At 35.7% G+C, this 25,572-nt stretch overlaps 2 protein-coding genes across 4 annotated transcripts; one reads left to right on the forward strand and one right to left on the reverse strand.

Annotated features, from left to right (window-relative positions):
• Positions 1-487: 487 nt before the first annotated feature.
• Positions 488-3,795, reverse strand: LOC129001792 (uncharacterized). 2 transcript variants are annotated; one of them, XR_008491494.1, is made up of 2 exons: positions 3,080-3,795; positions 488-1,593 (listed from the first exon to the last, which is right to left on the reverse strand). XR_008491494.1 is itself a non-coding variant. In XM_054429236.1 (2 exons), exons 1-2 carry the CDS (start codon positions 3,470-3,472, stop codon positions 1,590-1,592), a joined length of 393 nt encoding a protein of 130 aa, XP_054285211.1. In that variant the 5' UTR covers positions 3,473-3,795; the 3' UTR covers positions 488-1,589. The 2 variants fall into 2 exon arrangements, 1 of the variants encoding a protein (XP_054285211.1); XM_054429236.1 differs by having other exon boundaries at positions 3,084-3,795.
• Positions 3,796-9,785: 5,990 nt separating this feature from the next.
• LOC128999971 (histone-binding protein N1/N2-like) lies at positions 9,786-24,560 on the forward strand. 2 transcript variants are annotated; one of them, XM_054426793.1, is made up of 2 exons: positions 9,786-9,814; positions 22,857-24,560. In XM_054426793.1, exon 2 carries the CDS (start codon positions 22,858-22,860, stop codon positions 24,130-24,132), a length of 1,275 nt encoding a protein of 424 aa, XP_054282768.1. In that variant the 5' UTR covers positions 9,786-9,814; position 22,857; the 3' UTR covers positions 24,133-24,560. The 2 variants fall into 2 exon arrangements, with proteins under 2 accessions (XP_054282768.1, XP_054282767.1); XM_054426792.1 differs by lacking the exon at positions 9,786-9,814 and adding an exon at positions 9,848-9,966.
• The last annotated feature ends 1,012 nt before the right edge of the window (positions 24,561-25,572 follow it).

The following is a 25,572-nucleotide window of genomic DNA, read 5'->3' on the forward strand; positions in this document are numbered from 1 at the left end:
AAATATAGATTCTTCGAATATAGAAACTGCCGCCATTTTGAAACGGAAAAAGATAATTGATTTCTGTTTTTGCCAAAATGTTTGTCTATCAAATACCTTTAAAATGATGTATAACATGACATATGTTTAGGCCTAGATTTGAAAATTCCGAGATTCAAACTAGTGACCCTCAGTTTTCGCCACACGCTGTATTGGGAAAAAATTAAAAATATTTTTACGTTATTCCTTGGTGTTGATTTAGAGGGAAATAATTTTGTTTGACCCTTGTACGTTAAGCCGTTTTTTTGTAATCAATTTGAGACACCTATCGTGAGACACCCTGTATATGCTTATGAGAATGTGGTTAGTAAAACTGGCTTTTATCCCTAATGAGACCAAACGTTTTAAGATTTCTTTACGACTTAAAAAAATGCTCAACTGCAGTTTAAATGTACTACAAAACTAAAACACAATGTATGGTTTAGGTGAATGAAATAAAAATACAATATTACCTACAAATATTTATTAAAATTATTACTCAAAACCCCAAATTATTCAGTATTACTAAATTAATACAAAGTTGCTTTAAGCCTAGGCTACTATCACAACAATTAATTGGATAGTGAAAATACAGTATTATATACACAAGTTATGCCTACAGTAGGCAACTCAAGAAATATAACAAAAATGTTACAACTGTTTTCACTTGAAAGCTTCAGTAAATTAGACTGACCTTTTTTTTATTATTTCACAAATTTCCCAAATAGGGAATAGCTATTACATTAGATCTCATGGTAAGACCTGGACCCGGAAACGATTTATTTTTGATCCTATTTTAATTTTTAAAGGGATTCTGCCCATCTACAGGAAAATATCTTTTTAACGATAGGCCTATGCGTATTCCCTGCGATGTAACTTACACGAGCTGAGAAAATGTTTTAAAGAAACATGCTTGCCTATTAATATATAATATTGTACATATATTATATAATTTATATATTATACATATTCATAATATATATAATATTATACATATGTTTGCTGCGGCGGAGTTTTATAAATATGTCCGGTTTAAGCAGTGATTGAACTATAAACTTTTTGAATTTTAATAGACTTTTAAGATTGACAAAATTACTGTACCTCATCATTACTATTAGGTATACGTAGGCTATAACCAGAAGCCCCTGTCCTTAGGAAACAGCCCTTGCACAACTTGATTGTAGAGAACAGTAAGAGCTCAAATCAATAACTTGTTGAGGAAATATTGGTTCTTTCAAGACTAGTTTTTACTTCTTTTTTGTCGTAAAGTAAGTTAAGCCTAAATACAGTAATAATCAACAACAATATTTACATATTAATTTTACCAAAATGGAGTACACAACTAATTGAGATATTAGATGTTTAGATATCTTCAATTTGAATTTGAATAGAAAAATTAATCTCTTTTCGTTTCCTTCTTGATTAGCTAGTATAATTTGGCAAGTTACGAAGTACCTAAGTATACAAGTTAAACATGCCTACTTTTTAGTATCAAGTGAAATCACTAACATTCCATATATACATAAATGGCTTACAATTGTTTATTTTAACTCCTGATGTTGCTCTCACTCTTATCTGAAACATAAAAACACCAATAATAGCAAATAACTATCCTAAAAATAAATTTTGGACATAATGATGCAAATGCTAAGAAAGAGACAAAATAATTTATAGATTAAACTGATGAAGCTGAAATCAACACTTTCAATCAACATATGATTAGGCCTATATGAAAAAACTCCTTTTAAATAAAAGAAGGGTATACAATTGTGTTTGGTAATGTAGCCTAACAAATAAAAGCTCTGTGAGTACTTCCATTGGACACCAGTTAAAATTGAACACATTCTAAACAGGGTGAATAAAAAGCCAATACCCCACATCTAATATTTTTCTAAGTAAATATACAGAGATATCTTTTTGGTGGTCAAACAAACTTAGCAGGCAGTTAGAATCGAGGGACTCTACAACATTGCTGGCATTGATTTGAGAGTGGATCCTTCCTGGCACTACCAACTTCAGTGACTGCTGGAAAGCCTATGATTGCTTATCCCAGGAGGGGTTTAGGCACCTTACCGTCAACCATGTATGACAAAACCTATCTGGCAAAGCTGGTCTTGGTGAAGAGGGAGGTAATCAGGTAAACCACTCGCTGAATTTTCGTCAACCCGGAGATTGGTGCTTATACAAAAATAATATAGGACGTAGGTATTTGGAGGGGAGGTTCAGGTAAAAATCCCTCGCTATAATATTTTGAAGGAGCATTTCCTCGGGTATTTAACCCAGTACCAGTTTAAACAACAGTATTCACCGCAGGAGCAGAGGTGCACTAATTCTTCAATGCTGCCGGGCAGTTGTACCCTCCTGAGCAATCATTGCTTGAGTACGGTAGCCTTTAATTGTTGTTAATTTAGTTATTTATTACTATAGTTGATTTATTATTCCTGAGGTGTGTAAAAAGGTTTATTTTGATGTTTTGGACGACTTTGTGTTACCGGTACGTCACGTTTGGTTATATAAGTTTAACAGTCAGTTTTTTGGTTTGGTAGGCCTATTCACTTTCCCCCTCATTATTATCATCCAAAACTTAATTTTACAACCTACACATTTTACAGAATTTCACACCTAGTTTAGGGTGACGTGTGGGTCGTAAATTCTTACCCTTTTGTCAACCATGGTTGACGCTGGTCTGTGGTGAAGGAATTTGTTCAACACATCAGTAGCAAACGTGTTAAAAAAAGTAAAAGTGTCTGAATTTAGCTAACTTTATTAAGTTAAGTAAAAATCTAACCTGATGCCTAAGTTAACACATTCGCTGCGGTCCATCAAATGGCAGATGTACCGTAGCCTACACCACAATAAAAAGCAAGTCTATGCTAAGTAATGCTGTATAAGTTAGGTCTGCCTTTGACTGACGCTAGGCTCGCAATGAGCAACAGATTTTAAAGATTTTGGCACTGCAGTGTGGGTCAGTACTGAGCCACCTGCAGCTAATGTGTTGGTCTAGATATAGGCCTAGCCTATATTAAAAATTAAATTTCAAGAACGGAACCATTTAACTTACCTACCCTAAGAGTGGCTTATCTTCACCATCATTATCATCAGGGCAACAAAAACCATCACTGCACTTCTCCTTTTCATCCTCTTCCATGTCTGAGGAAGGCTCGGTTGAGAATGATTCTGTTTCACTCACTTCTGTGCCTGACATTTCAGAAGGTGTGTCAATATCCTCAACGCCTTCATATACATTTTCTGGGTCATCTGGTACATCGTCTCTTCCTCTGCCCATGTTGAAATTAATCTCTAGCTGCATCCTAATATCCAACACCATGAATCCAATGGCAATTAGTATTGGTAGTTTAATCCTACTTTTCCAAGCCAAGTGGAAAAGGAAAAGCATGCAAGACTTGAGGGCACCTCTCTGAGTAACGTACTTGCTGTAGTATCCTAAAGGCATATTTGTATGAATTAATTGTTATTCAGGCTCTTGTTCATAATTTACGAAGCGGACATTGGCATCAAAATATGCTCCGAATCAAACACAAAATTTGTTACAACATACTAGGCCTAGATTACACTTTAGACAACATAACCAAATAAACTAACAGAGCAAAATAAAGATTTTGGAGCGTTTTCTTATTCTTTATGTAAAAGAGTGGTATAATAGTAGCATATTATCATATATTATCAACCACTGTCATTTAAACTTTAATGCCAAGAATCTAATGCAGCACTGTTACTGTTATAAGGAAGGTTGTCGGCTGCTGATAGTTCTTCTGAGTTCTGATGTTTTGTTTATTTTGATTTACCAGTTTTATTTTGAGTTTGACTTCGACTTTGTCATCTTAAACTTTTTTTGTGCTGATTAACAATAGGCAACGTAGCCAACAGCATAACAAAAAATGTTAAATTTAAACAGGATTTTTTATACAACTCTGTAAGTACCGTATTATATTTTACTACTGATTAGTAAAATAATGCAACATGCAAGTTGATCACATTTTTGTAATGAATTTGAACATTTTAAATTCAAATGCCAGAGCAAAACCGTTGGTAAGCTGAGATGACCAGCCGCCCAATCACAACACGTACGGAGGTAGCGTCGAAGCAAGAAGGCAAGAAGCTAGGAATCGCCCCATTCCTTCTGTGTTCAATGTCCGTACAAATAAAATCAAAACATATTGTGTTATTTCAAAAATCTTTACAGTGTATATACATAGACTAACCAGACTTCTCATTCCATTGTAAATTTTGAAGCACGTTTTTCGTGTCTAGTTCATGTACGTGACACATGGGCGCTAGTGTTGACGAGACTTTGTTTCTATTATTTTAGGGTTAATTTCTTGATTTGTGCTTTACTGTTTGGTTATATAACAAGGGGACAAGTTGTTGTTTATGATTAGATCGTATTATTTGGATGAACGAGGTTTTAAATGACTGTAATAACGGGAAACAAATTGTAAACAAAACACGACCTCTACATAAACCGTACAGAACTAACAATAAAATTGTCTTCAGCTGTTCCATAAGGATGAGAAATCTACTAAGGGAGTATGTTTTATCTATGGTATATACATATTAGACATACGAAAAATAGTCCCGCGTGCGCATATGCCATGCAAGACCTGTGCTTGGGACGATTTCCATAACTAAAGTTGAACATGATATAAAAAATAATCCTAAATTAATCAAGATATTATTTAAAATAAACTATGAGACAGCTTCAGGAGTGGTTAATCGTGAACTAGTGGTCGAGTGAATGGAGTTACGCAGTTTCAGTTTCACTGCCGACCTAGCGTGGGCAGTGTATGCGGAAGGAGGGTGGAGGTAGGGAAAAGACCAGCGGACTGCAAACCTTTCCGCTGCCACACGGGGTTCACTCCCCTTGTATTATGTACTCGAGCGCCTTCATATAGGTCGCGAGGACAGTTGATGAAACACAGTTGATGCAACCCGCATGATGGAACATATACAGACTGTCCCAAAAGTCCCGGACCGGTTTAATATTTCCTAAACGACAACAGATAAATCAATAAAATTTTGCACATTAACACCACACTAAAAAATCTACTTTTTTAAGGAACTATCAGTTTTCTGTCATATCATGGGGACGTCCCACGAGGAGTCAGAAGGAAATCTTAAATAGGAGCATAGGTCAATATGCACATCAGTTTAAAGGGCTTAGCTAGCAGAGTTCAATGCCGGAAACCGCGCCTCGAAAGGATCACCCGTTACAAAATGGCGGCCGTTCAAAGATTTCTTGAACCTGCCATTTTGAATCTTTGAACGACTGCCATTTTTTACTCAGGCGTTCTTTTGAGCTTGAATTTACGGCATTGTAATCTACTAGTGAAGACCTTTAATTTGATGTGCATATCGACCTATGCTTACGCCAACAAAAATGTTCTGACTCCTAGGGCTCTGCCCCCAAATGCAAATTAAATGAATCTTTGAACCACTGTTACTCTTGACTTGGTTGTCCGTTTGAGTTTAAATTTGCAGCATTATATTCTGCTAGTAAAGACCTTTAATCTGATGTACATGTCAACCTATGCTTCTATTTAAGATTTCCTTCTGACTCCTTGCGGGACGTCCCCATGATGTGACAGAAAATTTATATTTCCATAAAAAAGTAGATTTTTAGGTGTGATGTTGATGTACCAAATCTTGTTGATTTATCTGTTGTCGTTTAGAAAATATTAAACCGGTCCGGGACTTTTGGGACAGTCTGTATATATATTTTTTTAACTAGATACTAGTAGTGATCGGCCAAGTGCCAGCTTTAGATGTCACGACCTGTACTAATGTCTCCAATGTCTGTACGCTAAATCTTGTTTGGTGTATTTGTGAAGTACTGATCTCGTTAGGTATTGTATACTGTACTTAACTGACTCACCTTTGGCTGGCTGAGGCTTCGCCTCCAGGCCCCCTTTTTGAGACTGCCAAATTACACAACTATGTGGAAGGTTTATTTAATCTAAAAATTTGTCATAAATCATTTATTCTAAAACTATGTCAATGATTTTATTTTATAGAAATAAAATACCCCCACCGCAGCAAACCTGCAGACTAAGCGAATTTCCATTAGCCTGATAGGATTTACACTAAAATGCCCCCTTAAAAATATCATATTTATTCCCTATTTAAATAGAATTAGTTTAACGAGTACTTAGGATTGCTGCATTAGGAAGGGTAAATACCCCCGCCGCAGCAAACCTGCCGACTAAGCGAATTTCCATTTGTCTGAATTGATTTTCAGTTAAATATATTTTAATAACATTAGGTTTAACGAGTACCTAGGTTTGCTGCTACAAGGAAACTAATAAAGTGTGTTTTTGAGTAAAATATTGATAGCTTAGTACAAAATAAATAAATTTGCCAAGTGTGATCAAAATATATCCCTAAACAAGCAAACTACAAGATTTGACATTATTCTCCATAAGAATAACATGGGAATTTTAAATTTACAATTTTTTAATTTTCTTCGTTACTAATAATCGAACAAAAATACTATTATATACTAAATTGTTTGTTTTTTTAAGCTCTTTAAAAAGGTCTAAAGAGAAATCGGGAAATTTTGTGTTTTGAGGGTCAAAAGTGAGAAAAACCAATTTTTACCCCATAAAACCCCCCGTAAATCCCCGTTCCCATGGTCCGATCGTGCTGGTTCGTGAACTCATTCAAGTTTATCCCGCTTTACACCTTTAAACCAAATTTCATCAAAATCGGACAAAAATTACTCAAGTTATCGCGTTCACGGACGTATATATATATCTAATATATAAAATTCTCGTGTCACAGTGTTTGTCTGCAAACTCCTCCGGAACGACTTCACCGATCGTTATGAAATTTGGTGTGTAAATTCTGTAGGTATGCGAATCGGACGTAAACTATTTCCCGTTTCGAAATTCTTAAAAGGGCTCCGCCCCAGTGGCTCTGGAGTTTCCCATGTTAACCTTATGAGAAATGGAATTAATGAATCTTAACAGCTGTTTCAATTAAACAAGTTGGTTCTGTTCTATGATGTTCAATAGCATTAAAGTTACAAGGATTACCAACAGGGTGCAGCACTATTATTTCTTTTACATTTATGACAACAGCTAATTTGCAACCAAAAGGTGAGTGAGCGTAGCGAACGAACTTCAACCTGGAGGCGAGTTAGCGTAGCGAACGGGCTAACCTGAAGGCAAGTGAGCGCAGCGAACGAGCTCCAACCTAAAGGTGAGTGAGCGTAGCGAACGAACTTCAACCAGGACGTGATTGAGCGATGCGAACGAGATCATCTTGAAAATTAAACGTAACGGTACTTTCTTTCCATCGGTCTGTCTTAGGGGAAACCTATAACTTAGGCGATACGAAGTTCGCCGGGTCAGCTAGTATATATATATATATATATATATATATATATGTGTGTGTTTATATATATATATACATATATAAAAATTTGAACGAATGGTGTTTTTGGCCTCTGGGGACATCAAAATGAAAAAGTAAATCGGTCCCGGGTCTAGGTCTTACCGTGCCACCTACGGTAATAGCTACTTCCCTATAGGGAAATTCGCTAAAAGGTGTTTTTTTTAATGTTAATAGTGTAGTAAGAAATGAATGTATTTTCCAAATTCGATCAAAATATGTTCATAAACAAGCAAACTACAACAGTTGACTTATTTTCCATAAGAATAACATGGGGATTTTAAATTTACAGTTTTTTGGAATTTTCTCCGTAACCATTAGGCGCACAATAACGCTTCAATATACAAAATTATTTGTTTTTTTACGCTCTACAAAACGATTTAAAAAAAAAGAAATTTTAAAATTATGTGTTTTTAGGGTCAAAAATGGGAAAACCTATTTTTAACCCATTAAACCCCCATAAACCCCCGTTCCCATAGTCTGATCATGCTGGTTCGCGAACTCGTTCGAATAAATGTAGGTTTACACGTGTCTACCGAATTTCATCAAAATTGGATCATTTTTGCTCGAGTTATCGTGCTAACAGACATACACACATATATATGAATTTGAACGGATGGTGTTTTTGACCTCTAGGGACCTCAAAACGAAAAAATAAATCGGTCCCGGGTCCAGGTCTTACCATGAGTACTACGGTAATAGCTTATTCCTTATATGGGAAATTCGCTAAAAAGAGATTCTATAACCCACGGCCACCTTTAACTCCAGGCCGCGGCCTGGTAGAATTGGCAACGTCGCACGTAGGGTTGTTTAGTGCCAGACGCCCCATAAGATAACATGGCAGACAGAAGACATCAGCTCATTAACTCGCACTTTCTGGATTTAAATTTATAAACATAAATTAATTAAAATATTTAAATTAAACCTACACTTCTGGTTCTGGCACACACCGTTGGGAGTGTCATGTTGTTACGGCGTACACGCTACGTAAACTACATTATTTCAGACTATACGAAAACAAAATGCGTCGTGGAGTGAAAATTTTGAAACGTACGTTTTTATGTCCCTGGCCTTTTACTTCGTAGATACTGAATATACATAAATAAATAAATTTTTATACATTTCTAAAAATGACAAGTTAGGTCCAAAACATGGCATCTTTTCAATCTATATTCACAGTTGGTGTTATCCAGCAAATTTAAAGCAAGGTAGTTAATATGTATACTATAACTTCTTTAAGTATTTGGCATTTAACTTTGAAATTTCTTCTTTGGCCGTTGGGGTTCGACTGTTCCTATGTGAAGCACTTCGTAACGAACCATGGTGCCTAGAGAACAAAGCCTCGCTCACACGGGGCGAGTTTACACGCTACTCGCCGGCGTGTAAGCCAGCGAGTCGGCGAGTGTGTTAGTATTCGTTCACACGGAGCTTGTCCACTCGCCAACTCGCTGACGTGTAAAAAAGACGCCGGCGAGTTGGCGAGTGCGCTTGTAGTAGTTCACACGATGCTTTTTCCACTCGCTCAGTAGCTGGCTTGAACTAAATCCTCCGACATCTTCCGAATAACATGCGCACAAGCACAAGCAACTGTGTCCACACTGGGCTACTTTACACACCTACTCGCTCAAAAGCTATGGCAAGTTGGCGTGTAAAGTAGCGGCAGCGTCAACTTTTTCAGCCCCGTTCACACGGGGCGAGTTTACAAGCTACACGCCGGCTTTTTTACACGCAGCTAGTAAAATAGCTCAGTGTGAACGACGTACTCGCTCAAAAGCTGCTTGTAAAAAAGCTCTGGAAAAAGTTGACACTGCCGCTACTTTACACGCCAACTCGCCAGCTTTTGAGTGAGTAGGCGTGTAAAGTAGCGCAGTGTGAACACAGTTGCTTGTGCTTGTGCGCTTGTTACTCAAAGATGTTGGAGGATTTGGTTCAAACCAGCTACTGAGCGAGTGGAAAAAGCATCGTGTGAACGACTACAAGCGCACTCGCCGACTCGCCGGCGTCTTTCTACACGTCTATTGTGAAAGATGTACAATGTATTGTGAGTTCTTTGAGAAAATAAATATATAATTATTATTCTATTCTATTCTAATTTTCGTAAACCGCAGGGCCGGATTTAGCGTTTTTGCGCCCTTAGGCCCAAATAATTTTCCGCCCCCTAGTAAAATCACCTATGTGTGATTTTTGTTAGTAAAAAAATCATTAATCGTTGGCACTTCGGTTTCGTTTCGGGTTTCGGCTTTTGCTTTCGGCCCTTTGATGTTGCTTCAGTTCGAGTTCAGTTCAGTTCAGTTCAGTTGCTTGTTGCTCACGCTCACAGTCCAGTCACCCACCAGTCAGTCAGTCAGGCAGTGTCAGTCACAGCTTTTAGCGCAGCGCAGCACTAGTAGTAGTAGCGCCGCCGTTTTAACTTAACCTAATTTCATTTTACACTATCAGTGTTAATTTCTCATTAGCGGCTTGCATAAGTTACTCTTATTCTATAGTATTTAGTATTTGAAGAGTTCACAGCCACTAAGCAATTATTATAATTTTCAAGTAAGTATTTAAACTATTTTATGATACACCACCTGTAAAGACCAGTGCATACATGAAACAGGCAATTAGCTAGGCTTAGTCTTATGTAAAAGTAGGCCTAAAAGTACAATTCATTTTCATATATTGTCACTAACTTGAATCGTAAATTTTATTTTTTCCTGATGAAAAGTTAATCACAAATTTTGAACATTTTCTAATTAAGTAATTTTAGAACACAGAATGTTGGTGCCTAAGTTAGGTTAGGTTAGATCTCTTTAAAAAGCCTAAAGCATTGCCAATTTCACGTTGTATAGGTAGAGCAAACAGTAGTCTATGTAGGCCTACTGGTTCAGAGTATGATCTAGTTAAAATAGGTGTTTTACATTAGAGGTAGTTAAACCTAACTTAAACTAGGATTGCTTTCATCGCAGTGAAAGCCAGTTGAGCAGAGCGATCAGGTTTCATGGTTTAATCAAGCAATAAAAGTTTCTGGATCTTTCTGTTGCTTAGACCTGTACGCATCGATTGTGTAGGTTATGGAGATCAGCTGGGAATTTTTGTTTTGCAGTCTGCCTTCATGTCTTATGGTAACACTGATTGTTTTGTTGCAATGTCACGGTAAGATAGGAGAAAGAGGCAACTGTTAAGGTTAATGACTGTTTTAATTATGTTTTTAAACGTATATAATGCTAATTATTGCTGAAACTGAAATGGTTAATATGGTATTATGAAGGTTTGAAATCGTCAATATGCGTGATTCAATCTACTCGATATCACGGACGATCAGTTAATATAAAATATCAGAAATGACATTATTAAATGTGAACAAAAACCAAACCATATTCTTTATTTTTCATACATCAAACAACAACTCAAACTCTTATTTTTTTTTAACCAAAAACAATTGAAAAACATATGACTGTTTATATATTAATTACTAAACAGTCTTTTGGCAAACTTATATGAAATATATTGAGAGGTTTTCTTTATCAATGATTAATCATGGTACGTCAATCATCCCCCCCAAAACCCTCAATATATATTTCAAATCTTCCTCTTTCTAGACCTTAAGTTATACCCAGGTGAAGCATCGTTATGGTCTTCTGCTTCTTGCTCTTCGAACTCTCTTAGGCTTGTCGATTCATATGTTTGATTTGTTTTACATTTTCTTCATACCATGCAGTCAAATTCATAGTTTCAGGAGACTTTTCATGCATGAAGTTCTAATCACCAGTTCTTTTTATTTCCCGACCAAGAAAGAGTGGCCGACGTCCTCTCATGCTTGTACTAGCTTTTTGGTTGTTAGCCTTGGTACAGGCACAGATAGTGCAGGATTGGACGTAGTTCTTGATGTCCCGATGCATATTTACCCAGAAGAAACGACGCCGAATCGAAGTGTAGGTCTCATCTTGTCCTGGATGGCCAGCTTCAGGACTGTCGCGGTACTTCTCTAGAATACTTACACTCTGAGACTTCGGAACTACAATCACAGGGGAAGATTCTGATAGATGAGATTTGTACATAAGTAAACTGTCTTCCAAGCGAAGGTTCTTATAGCATGTCTTAAACTGGAATGGGATAGCTTCGGAATTAGTGTAACGTTTGCTTATCCAGGATTTCATTCTACTACAAGCTGTATCTTCATTCTGCCATTTCTTTATCAGTTCCAAGTCAATGTCACAATTTTCCCGTTGTGCCACCATAAGAACAGGCTCAATCTGTCTTAACTTCATTGGGACTGGAACTTCCCTCTCCATGAGTTCTTTGGATATCTCACCACTGTCTACTGGTTTTCTTGACAAGCTATCAGCAATAGTTTTATTGTTGACTTGACGTAAATCCACAAAAAGTCTGTAGTCTCCGTTCTTCTTTTTGGGTAATACTATTGGTGAAGCCCATCCTGAAGATGACGTTTCAATTAGCCCTTGATTATCCATTTCCTTTACTTTGTCGGGGTTAAGAGGGTAAGGTTTCTGTTTAACAGGAGTGTCATCTTTACAAGAGATCTTATGTTTTACCGTATTAGTGAACCCAATTCTGTCTGTAATTACTTCTGGAAAGATACTGAGTAAATTATTCAAGTCTGTTCTTTGATTGAGATCCAATATTCCCGTTTTCAGTTCATCCAAAACGTTGTTTTCTAATTCTGCTCCCAAATCAAAGTGTTTGTCCTCTAACCATCCCAATCTGACTCTATTTTTAATGCCAAAAATTATTTCATTTGCTGTATAATCTATCAACACACCGTATTTGACAAGGAAATCATGTCCTAGTATGATTTCCGGGATTAAATCCTTAATCACTTTTACCGGAATGTGAATCTAGATTCTTGAGAACATTTGGCTTCATGAAAAGTAAATCCTTCGATTTTGTAATTTATATCTTGTACTGCACCTTTGACAACAGTTACGCCGTCTGGACGAACAGGTTTTAACAATTTTGCCACCGTCATGCCAATAAACGAATGTGATGCTTGAGTATCAAGGATTGCAGTACCTATAATATTTGTCACCAATCTGTAAACTAATTGCCGGTCGGGGATTACCCACACTCTCACTAGAAATTTGACCAATATAGGTTCGTTCTGACTTGTAGTTTTGGGACTTAGAAACTCTTCTAGAACCATTCTTGTCCCTATTAGAACGGTTCTGGTCTAGATAATTTTCCGGACAACGGGCCTTCACATGCCCAGTTTGCCCACATTGATAGCATTTAAAGGAATTAACAAAGTTCAAAGATCTTGCTTTTGAGGAATACAAGCTTACCTCTTCGTCTAGCTTTGCTACTATGCTCCTGAGCTCGTCAAATGATTTTGGTTGAGCTACCTTAACGAGAGACCTAATCTTATCATGTAAAAGTTCCACAATATAAGTAACACTCTCGTCAATACTCCCACCATCATTCATTCTCTTTTAAACAACTGTAACTTTTGAATAACAAATGTCCCGGCTCTCATGCCACTAGGCTGAACATCTGTCAAGAATTTCTTAGTGATTAATGCTTTTACAAACTCTGAATTAAATCTCTGCATAAACTCATGTTTGAATATGTCCCATTCTAGACTTAGACCCTTAATGTTTTGCCACCAAGTACCTGCTGAACCCCTCAACTGTTGGTTCACAATCTGCAGATATATTTCTGACGGTATACACGTCCGTTTTAACAAAGACTCGCACGTAGCTAGAAACGCTGTGGGACATTCCTCCAACCTCCAATGAAATTCCGGTAGGCTGTCTTTGATAATTTTGGGATCTACAGTAGGCATGAATGATAGTTGGGATTCTGGATTATTCAAAGTAATTGTCTTTTCCTGTGAGGATATCTGTGTTCCAATAGCTTGAATTTTATTGTGAAATTTAGTTTCCATGTAATCAATTTTAGTTTCCAATTCATTTAATTTATCAGAGTTACCATCAAAATTTGTTTCTAATTTTGTAATTTTATCAATGGTCACGACAACATCTGACTCCAATGATTCAATTCTTTTGTCTAATTACTTTCTCCCCCTATACCATAGTATATGGAGAAAGTATTGTTTTCGTCAAAATTTTCGAGTTTGAGTTTTGAGTGGATATATTCGTTTTGGGTCCCCCTGGACCCAAAAAAGTGGTTTTCGAAGCAGGGGCGGACTGGGTACTCTACTAGGGCGTAAACCTTGACCAGCCCGAAGGCGCCAACCGGGGGTCTGGGGGGTATGGAATACCCCCCTGTACAGAGGGGGGTCCGGAAATTTTTTAAAAATTATACCTGTAAACTCGCATTTTTAGGCAATCTAGAGGCATTAACAGTGGAAAATCAGAAATCTGATAACTGACACTATTGGTCAATGTTTGGTTTACAAAATTTAGACTATTTACCCACACGACTTGGTGCTATTCTGACAGTAAATATCCTAACAAAAATAAAAATACAAATGATTTTCTTAGGTTCTTTCGTATTATATTTATGTATTTTCTTTATTTTCCCTTGCATGACTTGGCTGCATGCATACAATATAAATCATTTGCTTCCTGTTTACAACCTGAACTTGCAACTGTTGTATTTTTTGGCACTGTAAATAACAGAAGTTATACAGGGTGTCTCACGAGAGGTGTCTCAAATTGATTACGGAAAAAGGCTTAACGTACAAGGATGAAATAAAATTATTTCCCGCTAAATCGACCCCAAGGAATGCCGTAAAAATATTTTTAACTTTTTCCCAATACAGGGTGTGCCAAAAACTGAGGGTCACTAGTTCGAATCTCGGAATTTTCAAATGTAAACATATGTCATGCTATACATCATTTTAAAGGTATTTGATAGACAAACATTTTGGCGAAAACAGAAATAAGTTATCTTTTCCCGTTTCAAAATGGCGGCAGTTTTTTTGGAAAAAATCTATATTTTTTAATACTCTGTGTTTCCTATACCAATGCATTTATCCCTTCTCCGGTTGAATTTTCTTACTCGTTATGAAATTAGCTTTACTTTGATATGCTACAAGTAACGGTTTTTTAAAATTATAAAAATTCCAAAAAAAATTTATTTTTGAATATTTGCAAATGCTCATTTTTTTTAAATTTCAAATAGCAACATATGTCAAATGGCACATCATTTTATAGTTTTTTTAATTCCTAACATTTTTGTAATTTACACTTACTTTGTATCTCTTTTAGTTTTTGCGTAAATAACAAAAAACCTAATTTCCCTATATCAAATGCATGTAATTTGGGTTTGACGTGGTTTAACACTTCATCAAATTGGGCCTTTAGTGTTAAACCCAAATTACATGCATTTGATATAGGAAAATTAGGTTTTTTGTCATTTACGCAAAAACTAAAAGAGATACAAAGTAAGTGTAAAATACAAAAATATTAGGAATTAAAAAACCTATAAAATGATGTGCCACTTGACATATGTTGCTATTTGAAATTTTTTTTAAATGAGCATTTGCAAATTTTCAAAAATAAATTTTTTTGGAATTTTTTTAATTTTAAAAAACCGTTACTTGTAGCATATCAAAGAAAAGCTAATTTCATAACGAGTAAGAAAATTCAACCGGGGAAGGGATAAATGCATTGGTATAGGAAACACAGAGTATTAAAAAATATAGATTTTTTCCAAAAAAACTGCCGCCATTTTGAAACGGGAAAAGATAACTTATTTCTGTTTTCGCCAAAATGTTTATCTATCTACCTTTAAATACCTTTAAAATGATGTATAACATGACATATGTTTACATTTGAAAATTCCGAGATTCGAACTAGTGACCCTCAGTTTTGGCACACCCTGTATTGGGAAAAAGTTAAAAATATTTTTACGTTATTCCTTGGGGTCGATTTAGCGGGAAATAATTTTATTTCATCCTTGTACGTTAAGCCGTTTTTCCGTAATCAATTTGAGACACCTCTCGTGAGACACCCTGTATATTTTAGATTTCTATGACATTATTTTAACACAAACAATATGCTTTCACTGTGAACAAAACCAATTTATTGACTTAAACTTTTTTAGCATTACATTAAGTCAAAACTGTAACCCAAGGTATAGTCCAGGCAAATTAGACCAAATATAGGGTGTGCTCCCCAAAAAATCGTCTAAAGCTGGAAAGTGTTTTAATACCTTTTGGGGGTCCCAAATAATAATCCTGTGAGTTTGCGACGGATTCTGACGTCTGCTTAAGTTTTGGGAGTCAAAAAACTATGAAAATTTGGCACTTTTTTTCAGTTTTTCGCTTATAATTCCTTAATAACGAATTCTAAGGAAATTGTTGTTCAAAAGTGTCTTTTAGTGCATTAAATTCCGCGTCGATTGATGTTAAATACGTGAAAATCGGCCGAGCCGTTTACCCGCTGTAGCTTTTCAAAGTTAGAATATTTTCAATAACATGGCCAAAAGGTTGATTATTTTACCAGTTTTCGGCTTACAACTCCTAAACGACGCATGCTATACAAAAATGCACCTGTAGTTACTTTGGAAAACACAAAATTCTGCGTATGATGTTTTCTTTATTAATCAATAACGGCAATTGATTGTTACCTACTTTGTATGGTCTCCATTTCATTGAAAAAAGTATTAAAGTTAAAGTTGCGAAATTTACTAAAATTGGTAACAACATAGATCCTGCCCTTAAATGGATTATGCATTATTAGATAGTGGTTTATTCCATGATGGTCAACCAGAGGTTTATTTTATAAGGTGTGATGAGAGTAAGACACCCTATGTAATTTTAAGTCTAATATTTATATTCTGAGGTTCCGAAACTTTGTACTTTGTATATTGCCTAACAATGGTTTACAAGAACTCTTCCCACGATCACAGATCAACAGTCTATCCGGGGAATAATTCCATGTAATATATTGTTCTATCATTGTACCATTTAATTTTTGGAATAAAAGTATTTTGATTTGATTTGATTTGAAAATTCTAGGATTCATATCCTAACCACCCATTATACAGGGTGAGTTTTAATTGTCCACCCCCCAACTTTTTTCTACATTTTTTCGAATATCAATCCCAGACCACTTCCAAACATTGTTGGGTAGTAAGTACTTCATTTTGACAAGGTGTTCATTTCCGGCCGCCATCTTGGATCCGCCATATTGGATGCAAAATATTTTTTCCACATGTGAAGGGGGTGTTGTGACCCATCATTTCGAACTATTTTTTTAAGCTAAACTCAATGCCGCAATCAATTTTTTGTTACCAAGTTTTATTTATCAAATATTGCAATTTTTTTGTTAAAAATGTCTATATTTCAACATCAAAATATCAAAATGAAAAACGGATCATGGAATTGAGTTTAACTTAAAAAATAGTTCGAAATGATGGGTCACAACACCCCCTTCACATTTAAAATAATTCATCACATTTCAAAATGGCGGATCCTTACTCTCATCACACCTTATTAGATAAACCTCTGGATGACCATCATGGAATAAACCACTATCTAATAATTCATAATCCATTTAAGGATAGGATCTATGTTGTTACCAATTTTAGTAAAATTTCCCAACTTTAACTTAAATACTTTTTTCAATGAAATGGCGACCATATAAAGTAGGTAACAATCAATTGCCGTTATTGATTAATAAAAAAAAACATCATACGCAGAATTTTGTGTTTTCCCAACTAACTACAGGTGCATTTTTGTATAGCATGCGTCGTTTAGGAGTTGTAAGCCGAAAACTGGTAAAATAATCAACCTTTTGGCCATGTTATTGAAAATATTCCAACTTTGAAAAGCTACAGCGGGTAAACGGCTCGGCCGATTTTGACGTATTTAACATCAATCGACGCGGAATTTAATACACTAAAAGACACCTTTGAACAACAATTTCCTTAGAATTCGTTATTAAGGAGTTATAAGCGAAAAACTGAAAAAAGTGCAAAATTTTCATAGTTTTTCGACTCCCAAAACTTAAGCAGACGTCAGAATCCGTCGCAAACTCACAGGAGTCTTATTTGGGACCCCCAAAAGGTATAAAAACACTTTCCAGCTTTAGACGATTTTTTGGGGAGCATATGTCTAATTTGCCTGGGCTAGTAGGCTTACCTAACCTATTTCTACAAACGAAATAGCCTAGAGAGAACTACGAAGGTATTTTGAGCTGGCTATCTGTAAGTAAAATAGGAAAGTTGACCAAATTAGTGCCATAGTGCATATTGAAATAATTAATTAATAGGCGGTAGCCACATACGGTATTAAAATAATGTTTACTGTTTAACCTTTACTGTGTAATGGTTAACAAATACACTGTCACTAAATCTAATTTAAATTTTGTAAAAGTAGTGATTCTACAATACTGCTTTCGTTCATGTTTCCTGTGTAGGTAAATAATATAAAAATAAAGTGAAGCTTTCGACACAGAGACACAAATCAGACACTCACTAAAGAGAGACACATTTTAATTGGCAGCTCACACGCCTTATTTATTTATTACATGCACGGCAAACGCCATTTTACAAGAGAGTTGAGTTGACATTGATAAAAATTAAATGTGACTTAAAGTGAAATAGTTATAGTGTGAGCAATAATTAAATATTATAACAAATATGAATAATATTAAATTATCTTCACTAGTTGTTTACCACAGACGACATCGTGACACCGACCGATGTCGGATGCAGTCGCAGTGCAGTTTTTTTCGGGTTCGGCGTAAAATGACGCGGGAAGAGGACAGCTGTTTTTAAGTACCTCAGACACAGAGTAAAGTGCCTTCCACTCGGAGTAGGCCTACACGTACGAGAGAGAAGAGCTGCTTTGCCCTCGCTTGTCGACAGTGTCTATTCAGGTCTCACACCCGACTTTATGTTTTGCTATTCACTGCTGAAACTTTAACTCTAAGTTTTTCCTCTTGCTTTCTAAAAACACATCTCGTCTCATTTTTTAAAATTTTTTATGAATTTTTCCTTTAACGAGGGCGCAAATATTGGAATGTTGAGAAGGCGTATCGGCCCACCGGCCGGTGGGCCGGCGGGCCAGTCCGCCCCTGTTTCGAAGTGATGTCTGTGTGTGTGTGTGTGTGTGTGTCTGTGTGTCTGGATGTGTACAGAGCTAGAGACTACACCTGTGGTCCGATTTCGATGAAATTTGGTATGTAGGTTCTAATCCATGGTATCTCCAGGCGTTTTTTCATTTTTTTGAAATTTTGATTTTTAATGGGGATTTTTCCATAAAAACCCATAAAAAAACTGAAAAATCGGATTTTCTCAAAAATGGTCCGAACGATTTTGATAAAAATTTAGTATGTTGTTGCCCTTTAAATTCTGAATAAAATGGTACAAATCCCATTTCTGTAAAAATTACGGTTCAAAAGTTATGGTCAAATATGTTATTTTCCCATAAAAACCCCATAAAATAACGAAAATTAGGATTTTAGAAAAAAATCCGGTTTTAAATTTTTTAGAATTTTTTATTTTTAATGGGGATTTTCCCATAAAACCCCATAAAATAACGGAAAAATTGGATTTTTTCAAAAATGGCCCGAAAGATTTTGATAAAGATTTAGTATGTTATAGTCCTTTATATTCTGAACAAAATGGTACAAATTCCATTTCTGCAAAAATTACGGTTCAAAAGTTATTGTAAATTATGTCATTTTCCCATAAAACCCCCATAAAATAACAGAAAAATCTGATTTTCCCAAAAATGGCCTGAACGATTTTCATAAAAATTTAGCATGTTATAGTCCTTTAAATTCTGAACAAAATTGTACAAATCCCATTTCCGTATTTTTACTCTCACCGCTTACACATGATAAAGGTTGTTGACAAACTTATGGGAGAAAGTATGTGTCAGAATGCTGATACCGTTTATTTTGAATAGTTGTGAGAAATTTGTTCCATAAATGATGACATTTTACTATTAATATCTGCCAACTGTGTGTCAAGTTTCTCAGTAATATCGGTAATATCTGCCGACTGTGTGTCAAGTTTCTCAGATTGGATATCTAGTTTCTCCGAAATTTTGGACAGTAGAGTACTCACCGGGTCAGGTTGTGATATTTGTTCTACCAACTGGGTATTTCGTCCTACCCGTGGTCGAAGCTCGTAGGCTTTGCTTCCTGTCTCCTTCTGCTCACTTTCTTCCCGGCCTTTCTCTTGCATTTCAGTTGTCAAATCTTCAACTCCTAATTTTGTCATTTCTTAACCCTTTGAGTGCCAACGTCCGGGGAACCGGACGTTTTTAAAACGAGCCAAAAGTGCCGACGTCCGGCCGACCGGACGTTTTTAGAACGAGCCAAAAGTGCCAACATCCGGCTGACCGGACGTTTCGTAATGATCGAACAGTTGTCATAACAACCGAATGGATACTCGGATTCTTTTAACCCATATATTAACATTGAGTCGAAAGTTACTAGATGCGATACATCGATTTTCGTTGGTCGAAATATCGAAAATTCGATTTTTACGAAATTTTAACCTAAAAATCGCCAGATCGCGCTCGGCATTTTTAGCGCGACCTTCGGGAAAAATCATTGGCATTTTTTGAGCGTTACTTTTATTTCTCGCCTGGCACTCTAAGGGTTAATAAACAGGTCCTGTCACGGTCGCCAATTGAAATCGTCAATAAGCGTGATTCAATCTACTCGATATCACGGACGATCAGTTAGTATAAAATATCAGAAATGACATTAATAAATGTGAACAAAAACCATATTCCATATTCTTTATTTTTCATACATCAAACAACAACTCAAACTCTTATTTTTTTTTTACCAAAAAACAATTGAAAAACATATGACTGTATATTAATTACTAAACAGTCTTTTGGCAAACTTATATGAAATATATTGATGGGTTTTCTTTATCAATGATTAATCATGGTACGTCAGGTTTTGTCTTTAAAACAAGCCTAATCAATAATTTTAGAATTTAAAATCTAGGTTAAAAACCAACATTTATTCAAAATTTGCTCAGGACTTAAAGCGGTCGAGATGACTAAGATTCCTGGGTCTGAAAGGGTTATAGATATGTTATAATACAAAATACAACTATTTCATCAATTTAACTTATCAGTTTCGCTCAGAACTATCTACATTTATTACAAGTTTCATGAGTAAAGATGTGGACATTACTTAAATCGATATTTTTCCTGTGTTTGCTTGCTAATGTCATCTGGTGAACCCACAGTTCTGGTTGAATTCGACCTTGAACCTAAACCAATTGACATTTTCTCAATCTTGGCCATATTTTGCAATTCAGATAGAAATAATCCTCCATGGACCCATACGATTCCTTTTTGATGGTGTGACCTTTTTGAAGAATTGCCTGCTTTGAGAGAATTGCAGGGTACAGTTTCTTAACTGGGCTACGCTAATATTGATTGAAAAGGAATGTGATTGTGGAAAGTGGAAAGCGTCTCAAACTCATTGTCGAGTAAAATATTTTATTCCAAAACCATCCTTGGCCCACAACTCTGCAAGGTTTTGATGTCCTGATCTCATGGCTACTGCCAATATCAATAAACCTATAAACGCCAATTTCAATTTTGTCAGTGGGCTTTCCATCTCTGAGCCTTGAAAAAGTTTGAGATTTACTTTCAATACACATTTGTGTACGTAACAATTACTTCAAGAATCTCATCATCAATCATTAAATTGTAACATTCAATTGGTTTTAGCTTACTTTCCAGCATTTTAGGGCCTGGTGCCCGTTTTATAATATTCACTGGTCTAGCTCGAGTAGTAGCTGCTGCAACAGTTGGATGTTTTTTCCACAATGTTTGTTTATCTTTTGCAATAAAAATATAACACCTCTTCAATCTCGTTATCAACATAAACAATATCGTGAGGTTCAAAAGCATTCTCAAATTCGTCCACCTAGGCATTTTTAGAGATATCCTATTTTCTTCTCCCTAATCAAAATCCGGATCCTCATCCGTGTCATCTTCTGTATCACCCATTTGTATTACCCATTTGACAAAAAATCATAATAGAATTATCAAATCATCATCAACTTATGAACAAATTAAATTTGGGATGCCACAAGGTTTAATTTTGGGACCTTCGCTTTTTTTGTGTTACCATTGACTATATATGTGTTACCCTAAAGGGCATGGAAGATAGTTAACCTATAAGCAAAATTCTAAATTATTATGTGTTTATATCCTAATGGTTTTAATTTTATTGTGTTATCCAACCCTCCAGAAGAAACTGAAATTTTACATAATGTAGATTTAAAAAGAATATTGGAAACTATTTCTACAATCATAACTTATTATTAAATTCCCAAAAAACTAAATTTATAAATTTCATAAAAGCACAGAAAAAAATCACAAAAGAACCAACAATAACGTGCAACTCAAATAACATTCAAAAGGAAAATCAATAAGTTGTAATCAAAACTAACTCCGGAATCTTTGCATTATCAAAAATGTCTTTTTATTGTAATTTGAAAACCCCAAAAAGTAGGCTATATATATTTTGCTCACACTCACTTTCATTCGGTTAAGCATTTTAAGGGCCATCAAAAACATTAGGCTACATATGGATAGCATTCGGAAGCTGCTAAAAGAGGCTATCAGATTTATGCTTAGGCCTAAGCTTAAACTAAAGGATTTGGCAAGAGAACATTTTAAGAAATTACAATTTTTTACAGTTTATGGGCAATATATTTATGAAACATTTCTTATCGCAAAACATGAATCAGAGGAAGTAATAAATTCATTGCATTATTATAATTTCAGGAGGAGAAGGGAGTTTGTCCAGCCCCACAAATTAAAATATTTCTAAAATTTGTCCCGGAATTCATAAAAAAATGGACCTATCAATATTTAAGAAAAAGAGCATATAATAAATTTAGCATTGTATTCTTTTGACAAGTTTTCCACCTCCCAGAAATAGTAATAGTATTTTTATTTTATGTATTTAGACACTATTCACTGTACCACAAGTATACAGGAGTTATCATGTACAAAGATGTTTTAATATGAATATCAGTGTTATGGTCTGACTCACGAACATCATCAATTTCGTTGTGATCTGACTGAACAGTCTCATCTTGTAAAATATCCTCCTCTTCTTCGTCTTCACTTCAAGTAAAAACAGTCTGATTCTAGCAGTCTGCCGATCATCTAAACTGATTATCAATTTATTATTTATAAATTAATGTCTTTAAATGTCCAATTTCAATACACTTTGCAAAAATTGATCTTTTTAGTAGAGTTTCTGCAGTGAATGTTTGAATTTTAACACAATTCAATTTGGAATTGCTGCAAACAGTTAACTCTGCTTTGACCACCAGTGTTCTACCATAGCTAGTAAGAAACATTAATAATGCCAACATAGGACACTTTCACCCATAAATTTATTTCTCCTTTATCTCACCCACACCCATAAACTAACTCATTTAATTATACATTTTAATGCCAAAAACCTCTCATAAATTTAGAAAAGCGTCAAAGATGTACATTAGATATATTTTTACAGAATGCCTGAAGTAAATGAGGGAGTTTTGCAGTCATCTGTCGAAAAAGCAGAGGCAGAGGGTAGTACAGAACAAAAAAAAACAGCTACAAATGGAACTTCAGAAAATGGTGTCTCCTCCACCAGCCCTGAGAAGAAATCCCCTGATAAGAATGATCCTGAAGTTTTGCTGGCTCAAGGAAAAAGACACTTGTTCATCAAAGACTTTTCAACTGCTGTGAGTCTGTTGGGAGATGCTTGTGCGAAATTTGCTGAAGCACATGGAGATCTGGCCGACGAGTGTGCAGAAGCATATTTCAACTACGGGAGAGCCCTCTTGGAGCTTGCTAGAGAAGAAAGTAACGTATTAGGAACAGAGCCTGAAAAAGATGATGGTGAAGAAAATGAAGAGGAAGGAGAGGATGAAGGAGGAGAGGAAGAAGGAGAAGGAAAGAGTGAAGAGGGTGAAGCTGAAGCTAAAAACACAAAAGAAACAGAGGCTGATGATGATGCTAAAGATGATGATGCCAAGAACGAAGACAAAGAAGCCGTTGCTGATGAAACCATTGATACAACAAAAGAGGTTAATGAGGTCGAAGAAGGTGAAGAGGAAAAGGAGGAGGACGTAGATAATCTCCAGCTTGCATGGGAAGTGTTTGAACTTGCCAAAAACATTTATGAACGCCAAAAAGAAGATGCTAAGCTAGCACAGACATATTTGTTTTTGGGAGAGGTTGGAATGGAATCTGAAAATTATGTCAGTGCAGTTGACGATATGAAGAAATGTGTTGAAATCCAAAAACAAATTCTTCCTCCCCATCATAGAGACATTGCAGAGACCTACTTTCAGCTGGGAATCGCATGTTCTTTGTCTAACGAGTTTGATGAAGCAATAGTTAATTTTAAAACATCCTGTGAAATTTTGGAAGCGCGAATCAAGGAGTTGGAGGATCATGGTGCCCCTGAAGTGGATACTGAAAAAGACCCTTTCTACTCAGTGGAAAAAGAGGTTAGTGAAATAAAGGCATTGTTGCCAGAAATCAAAACGAAAATCTCTGACATGGAAGACTTCAAGCAAGAGACATTGAAGAGAGTCATTGAGAAGATAAGAGAGGCACCTCAAAGCAGTGATGGTGCTGGTTCTTCCTCTTCTTCTAGCTCAGTTCCAGTTACTAATGGAACTGTTCATAAACCAGCTACTGATATTTCACATCTTGTAAGGAAAAAGAGGAAACCGGATGAAGAGACTGTGAATGAACCTGTGGTCAAAAAATCTTGCACTGAAGAAGTAAAGAAGTAAGTAGTGTTGTTCAGTTTCAATTTCTAATGTACATTAGTATTTTTCTTAAATGGTCAAATGTGATTGAACTGTAACAAACTCTTTTCGCTCAACAAATGGAACTTAAAAAAGGTAAAGACTGATTTTACTTGATCAGATGTAGGTTGTTTTAAGTGAATGTAGCTTTTATTTAAATATGAGTAAATCTATGACTTAATTTTTAGATGTATAATATCCGATACTGAAACATGTTGATTGCTCTTTTTTGCTTCCAATTTACCTTATAGTGTTGAACCGCTGAATGATTTCTAAGTTATATAAATTCAAACAAAAAATAAACTAAATTCTAAATTCTATGATTGTTATGTTCTAATTTTTGGTTGTCTTCAATTCAATGAATTGTTGTAATGAAGGCATGAGTAAACTATTGTGTACCTGTAAGTTTTGAATTACCATTATTTTGCTTTGTATTAGCTGATTTTTGTACTAATAAAACTATTTTATTTCATATATGTCATTTTTTTATTTACATGAAAATGTCCATAGGAAGAACACTCGGGCCGGCCTTGAAAGAGCTTTAAAATTGAGGGGGGGGGGTGGTTGAGTGCCGTCATTCCATGAGTTGTTGCTCGGAATCTGGGGTAATATGATGTTTCGTCTCCAGTACCGATTTGACTCACTATTTTTCCCTCAAATAGGCTAATGTTTTTTGAATTTCAAGAGTGTGAAATCTGGTCAATATCATTGGTGTGGTTTGTGCAATAATTTGATTGATTGCACGAAGTACTATATTGACCAAATTTGCAAAAGCTCCCCAAAAATAACATTTTGCGGAAAATCTGGTGTTACATAACCCCAATTATTCAGACATCAATCATAATATGGAAGTTTTACATTTCTCACAGGCCCGTTTAACCAGAAATACATTGGAATTGGAAGAGTGTGAAATATACAGAGCAGTTGAAACCGACCATCGAAACGTTTTGAACGATAAACTTTCCTTCCAATCGAACTATATTTATAATACAGCTATCAGGATACTGGTGGGGAACAATGAATGAATGGAGACGTCATAGGATAGACGACCTTGACCGCCAGTCTAGACTCTACTTCAGCCAGGTCACATTTGATTTTGTCAATGTCCCTTTGTGTGTTTTGTAAACGTTTGTCTGTTCTTTGTTATCGTGTTCATATAAGTTTTATTTATTGAACTCTGTTAATTACCTGAAACCTTGAGGCCTGATGATGGTTCAGAAGAACCGAAAGAAGTTTTCAAAATAGCAACAAAGGATTACTATGTGCAGGTATCGTAAACCATTATAAATGTAGTATTCTGTGTGCAATATACTGAGGAGCTACATCCGACGACTGAAACATGCTGCAATATCACGCGTGGCTGTCAGGAGATCATACTGACATTAGTGGTTTTGGTCCCTATGTCACTAATAACTTGATTATTTT

The sequence above is a fragment of the Macrosteles quadrilineatus genome, unplaced genomic scaffold, assembly GCF_028750875.1.
Source record: "Macrosteles quadrilineatus isolate MER2022 unplaced genomic scaffold, UCM_ALF_1.0 Scaffold_8__2_contigs__length_117827958, whole genome shotgun sequence".
NCBI classification, from domain to species: Eukaryota; Metazoa; Arthropoda; class Insecta; order Hemiptera; family Cicadellidae; genus Macrosteles; species Macrosteles quadrilineatus.

Coding starts and splice junctions, on each gene's coding strand:
- LOC129001792 (XM_054429236.1), bottom strand. CDS start 3,472: ATGCCTTTAGGATACTACAGCAAGTACGTTACTCAGAGAGGTGCCCTC.
- LOC128999971 (XM_054426793.1), top strand. CDS start 22,858: ATGCCTGAAGTAAATGAGGGAGTTTTGCAGTCATCTGTCGAAAAAGCA.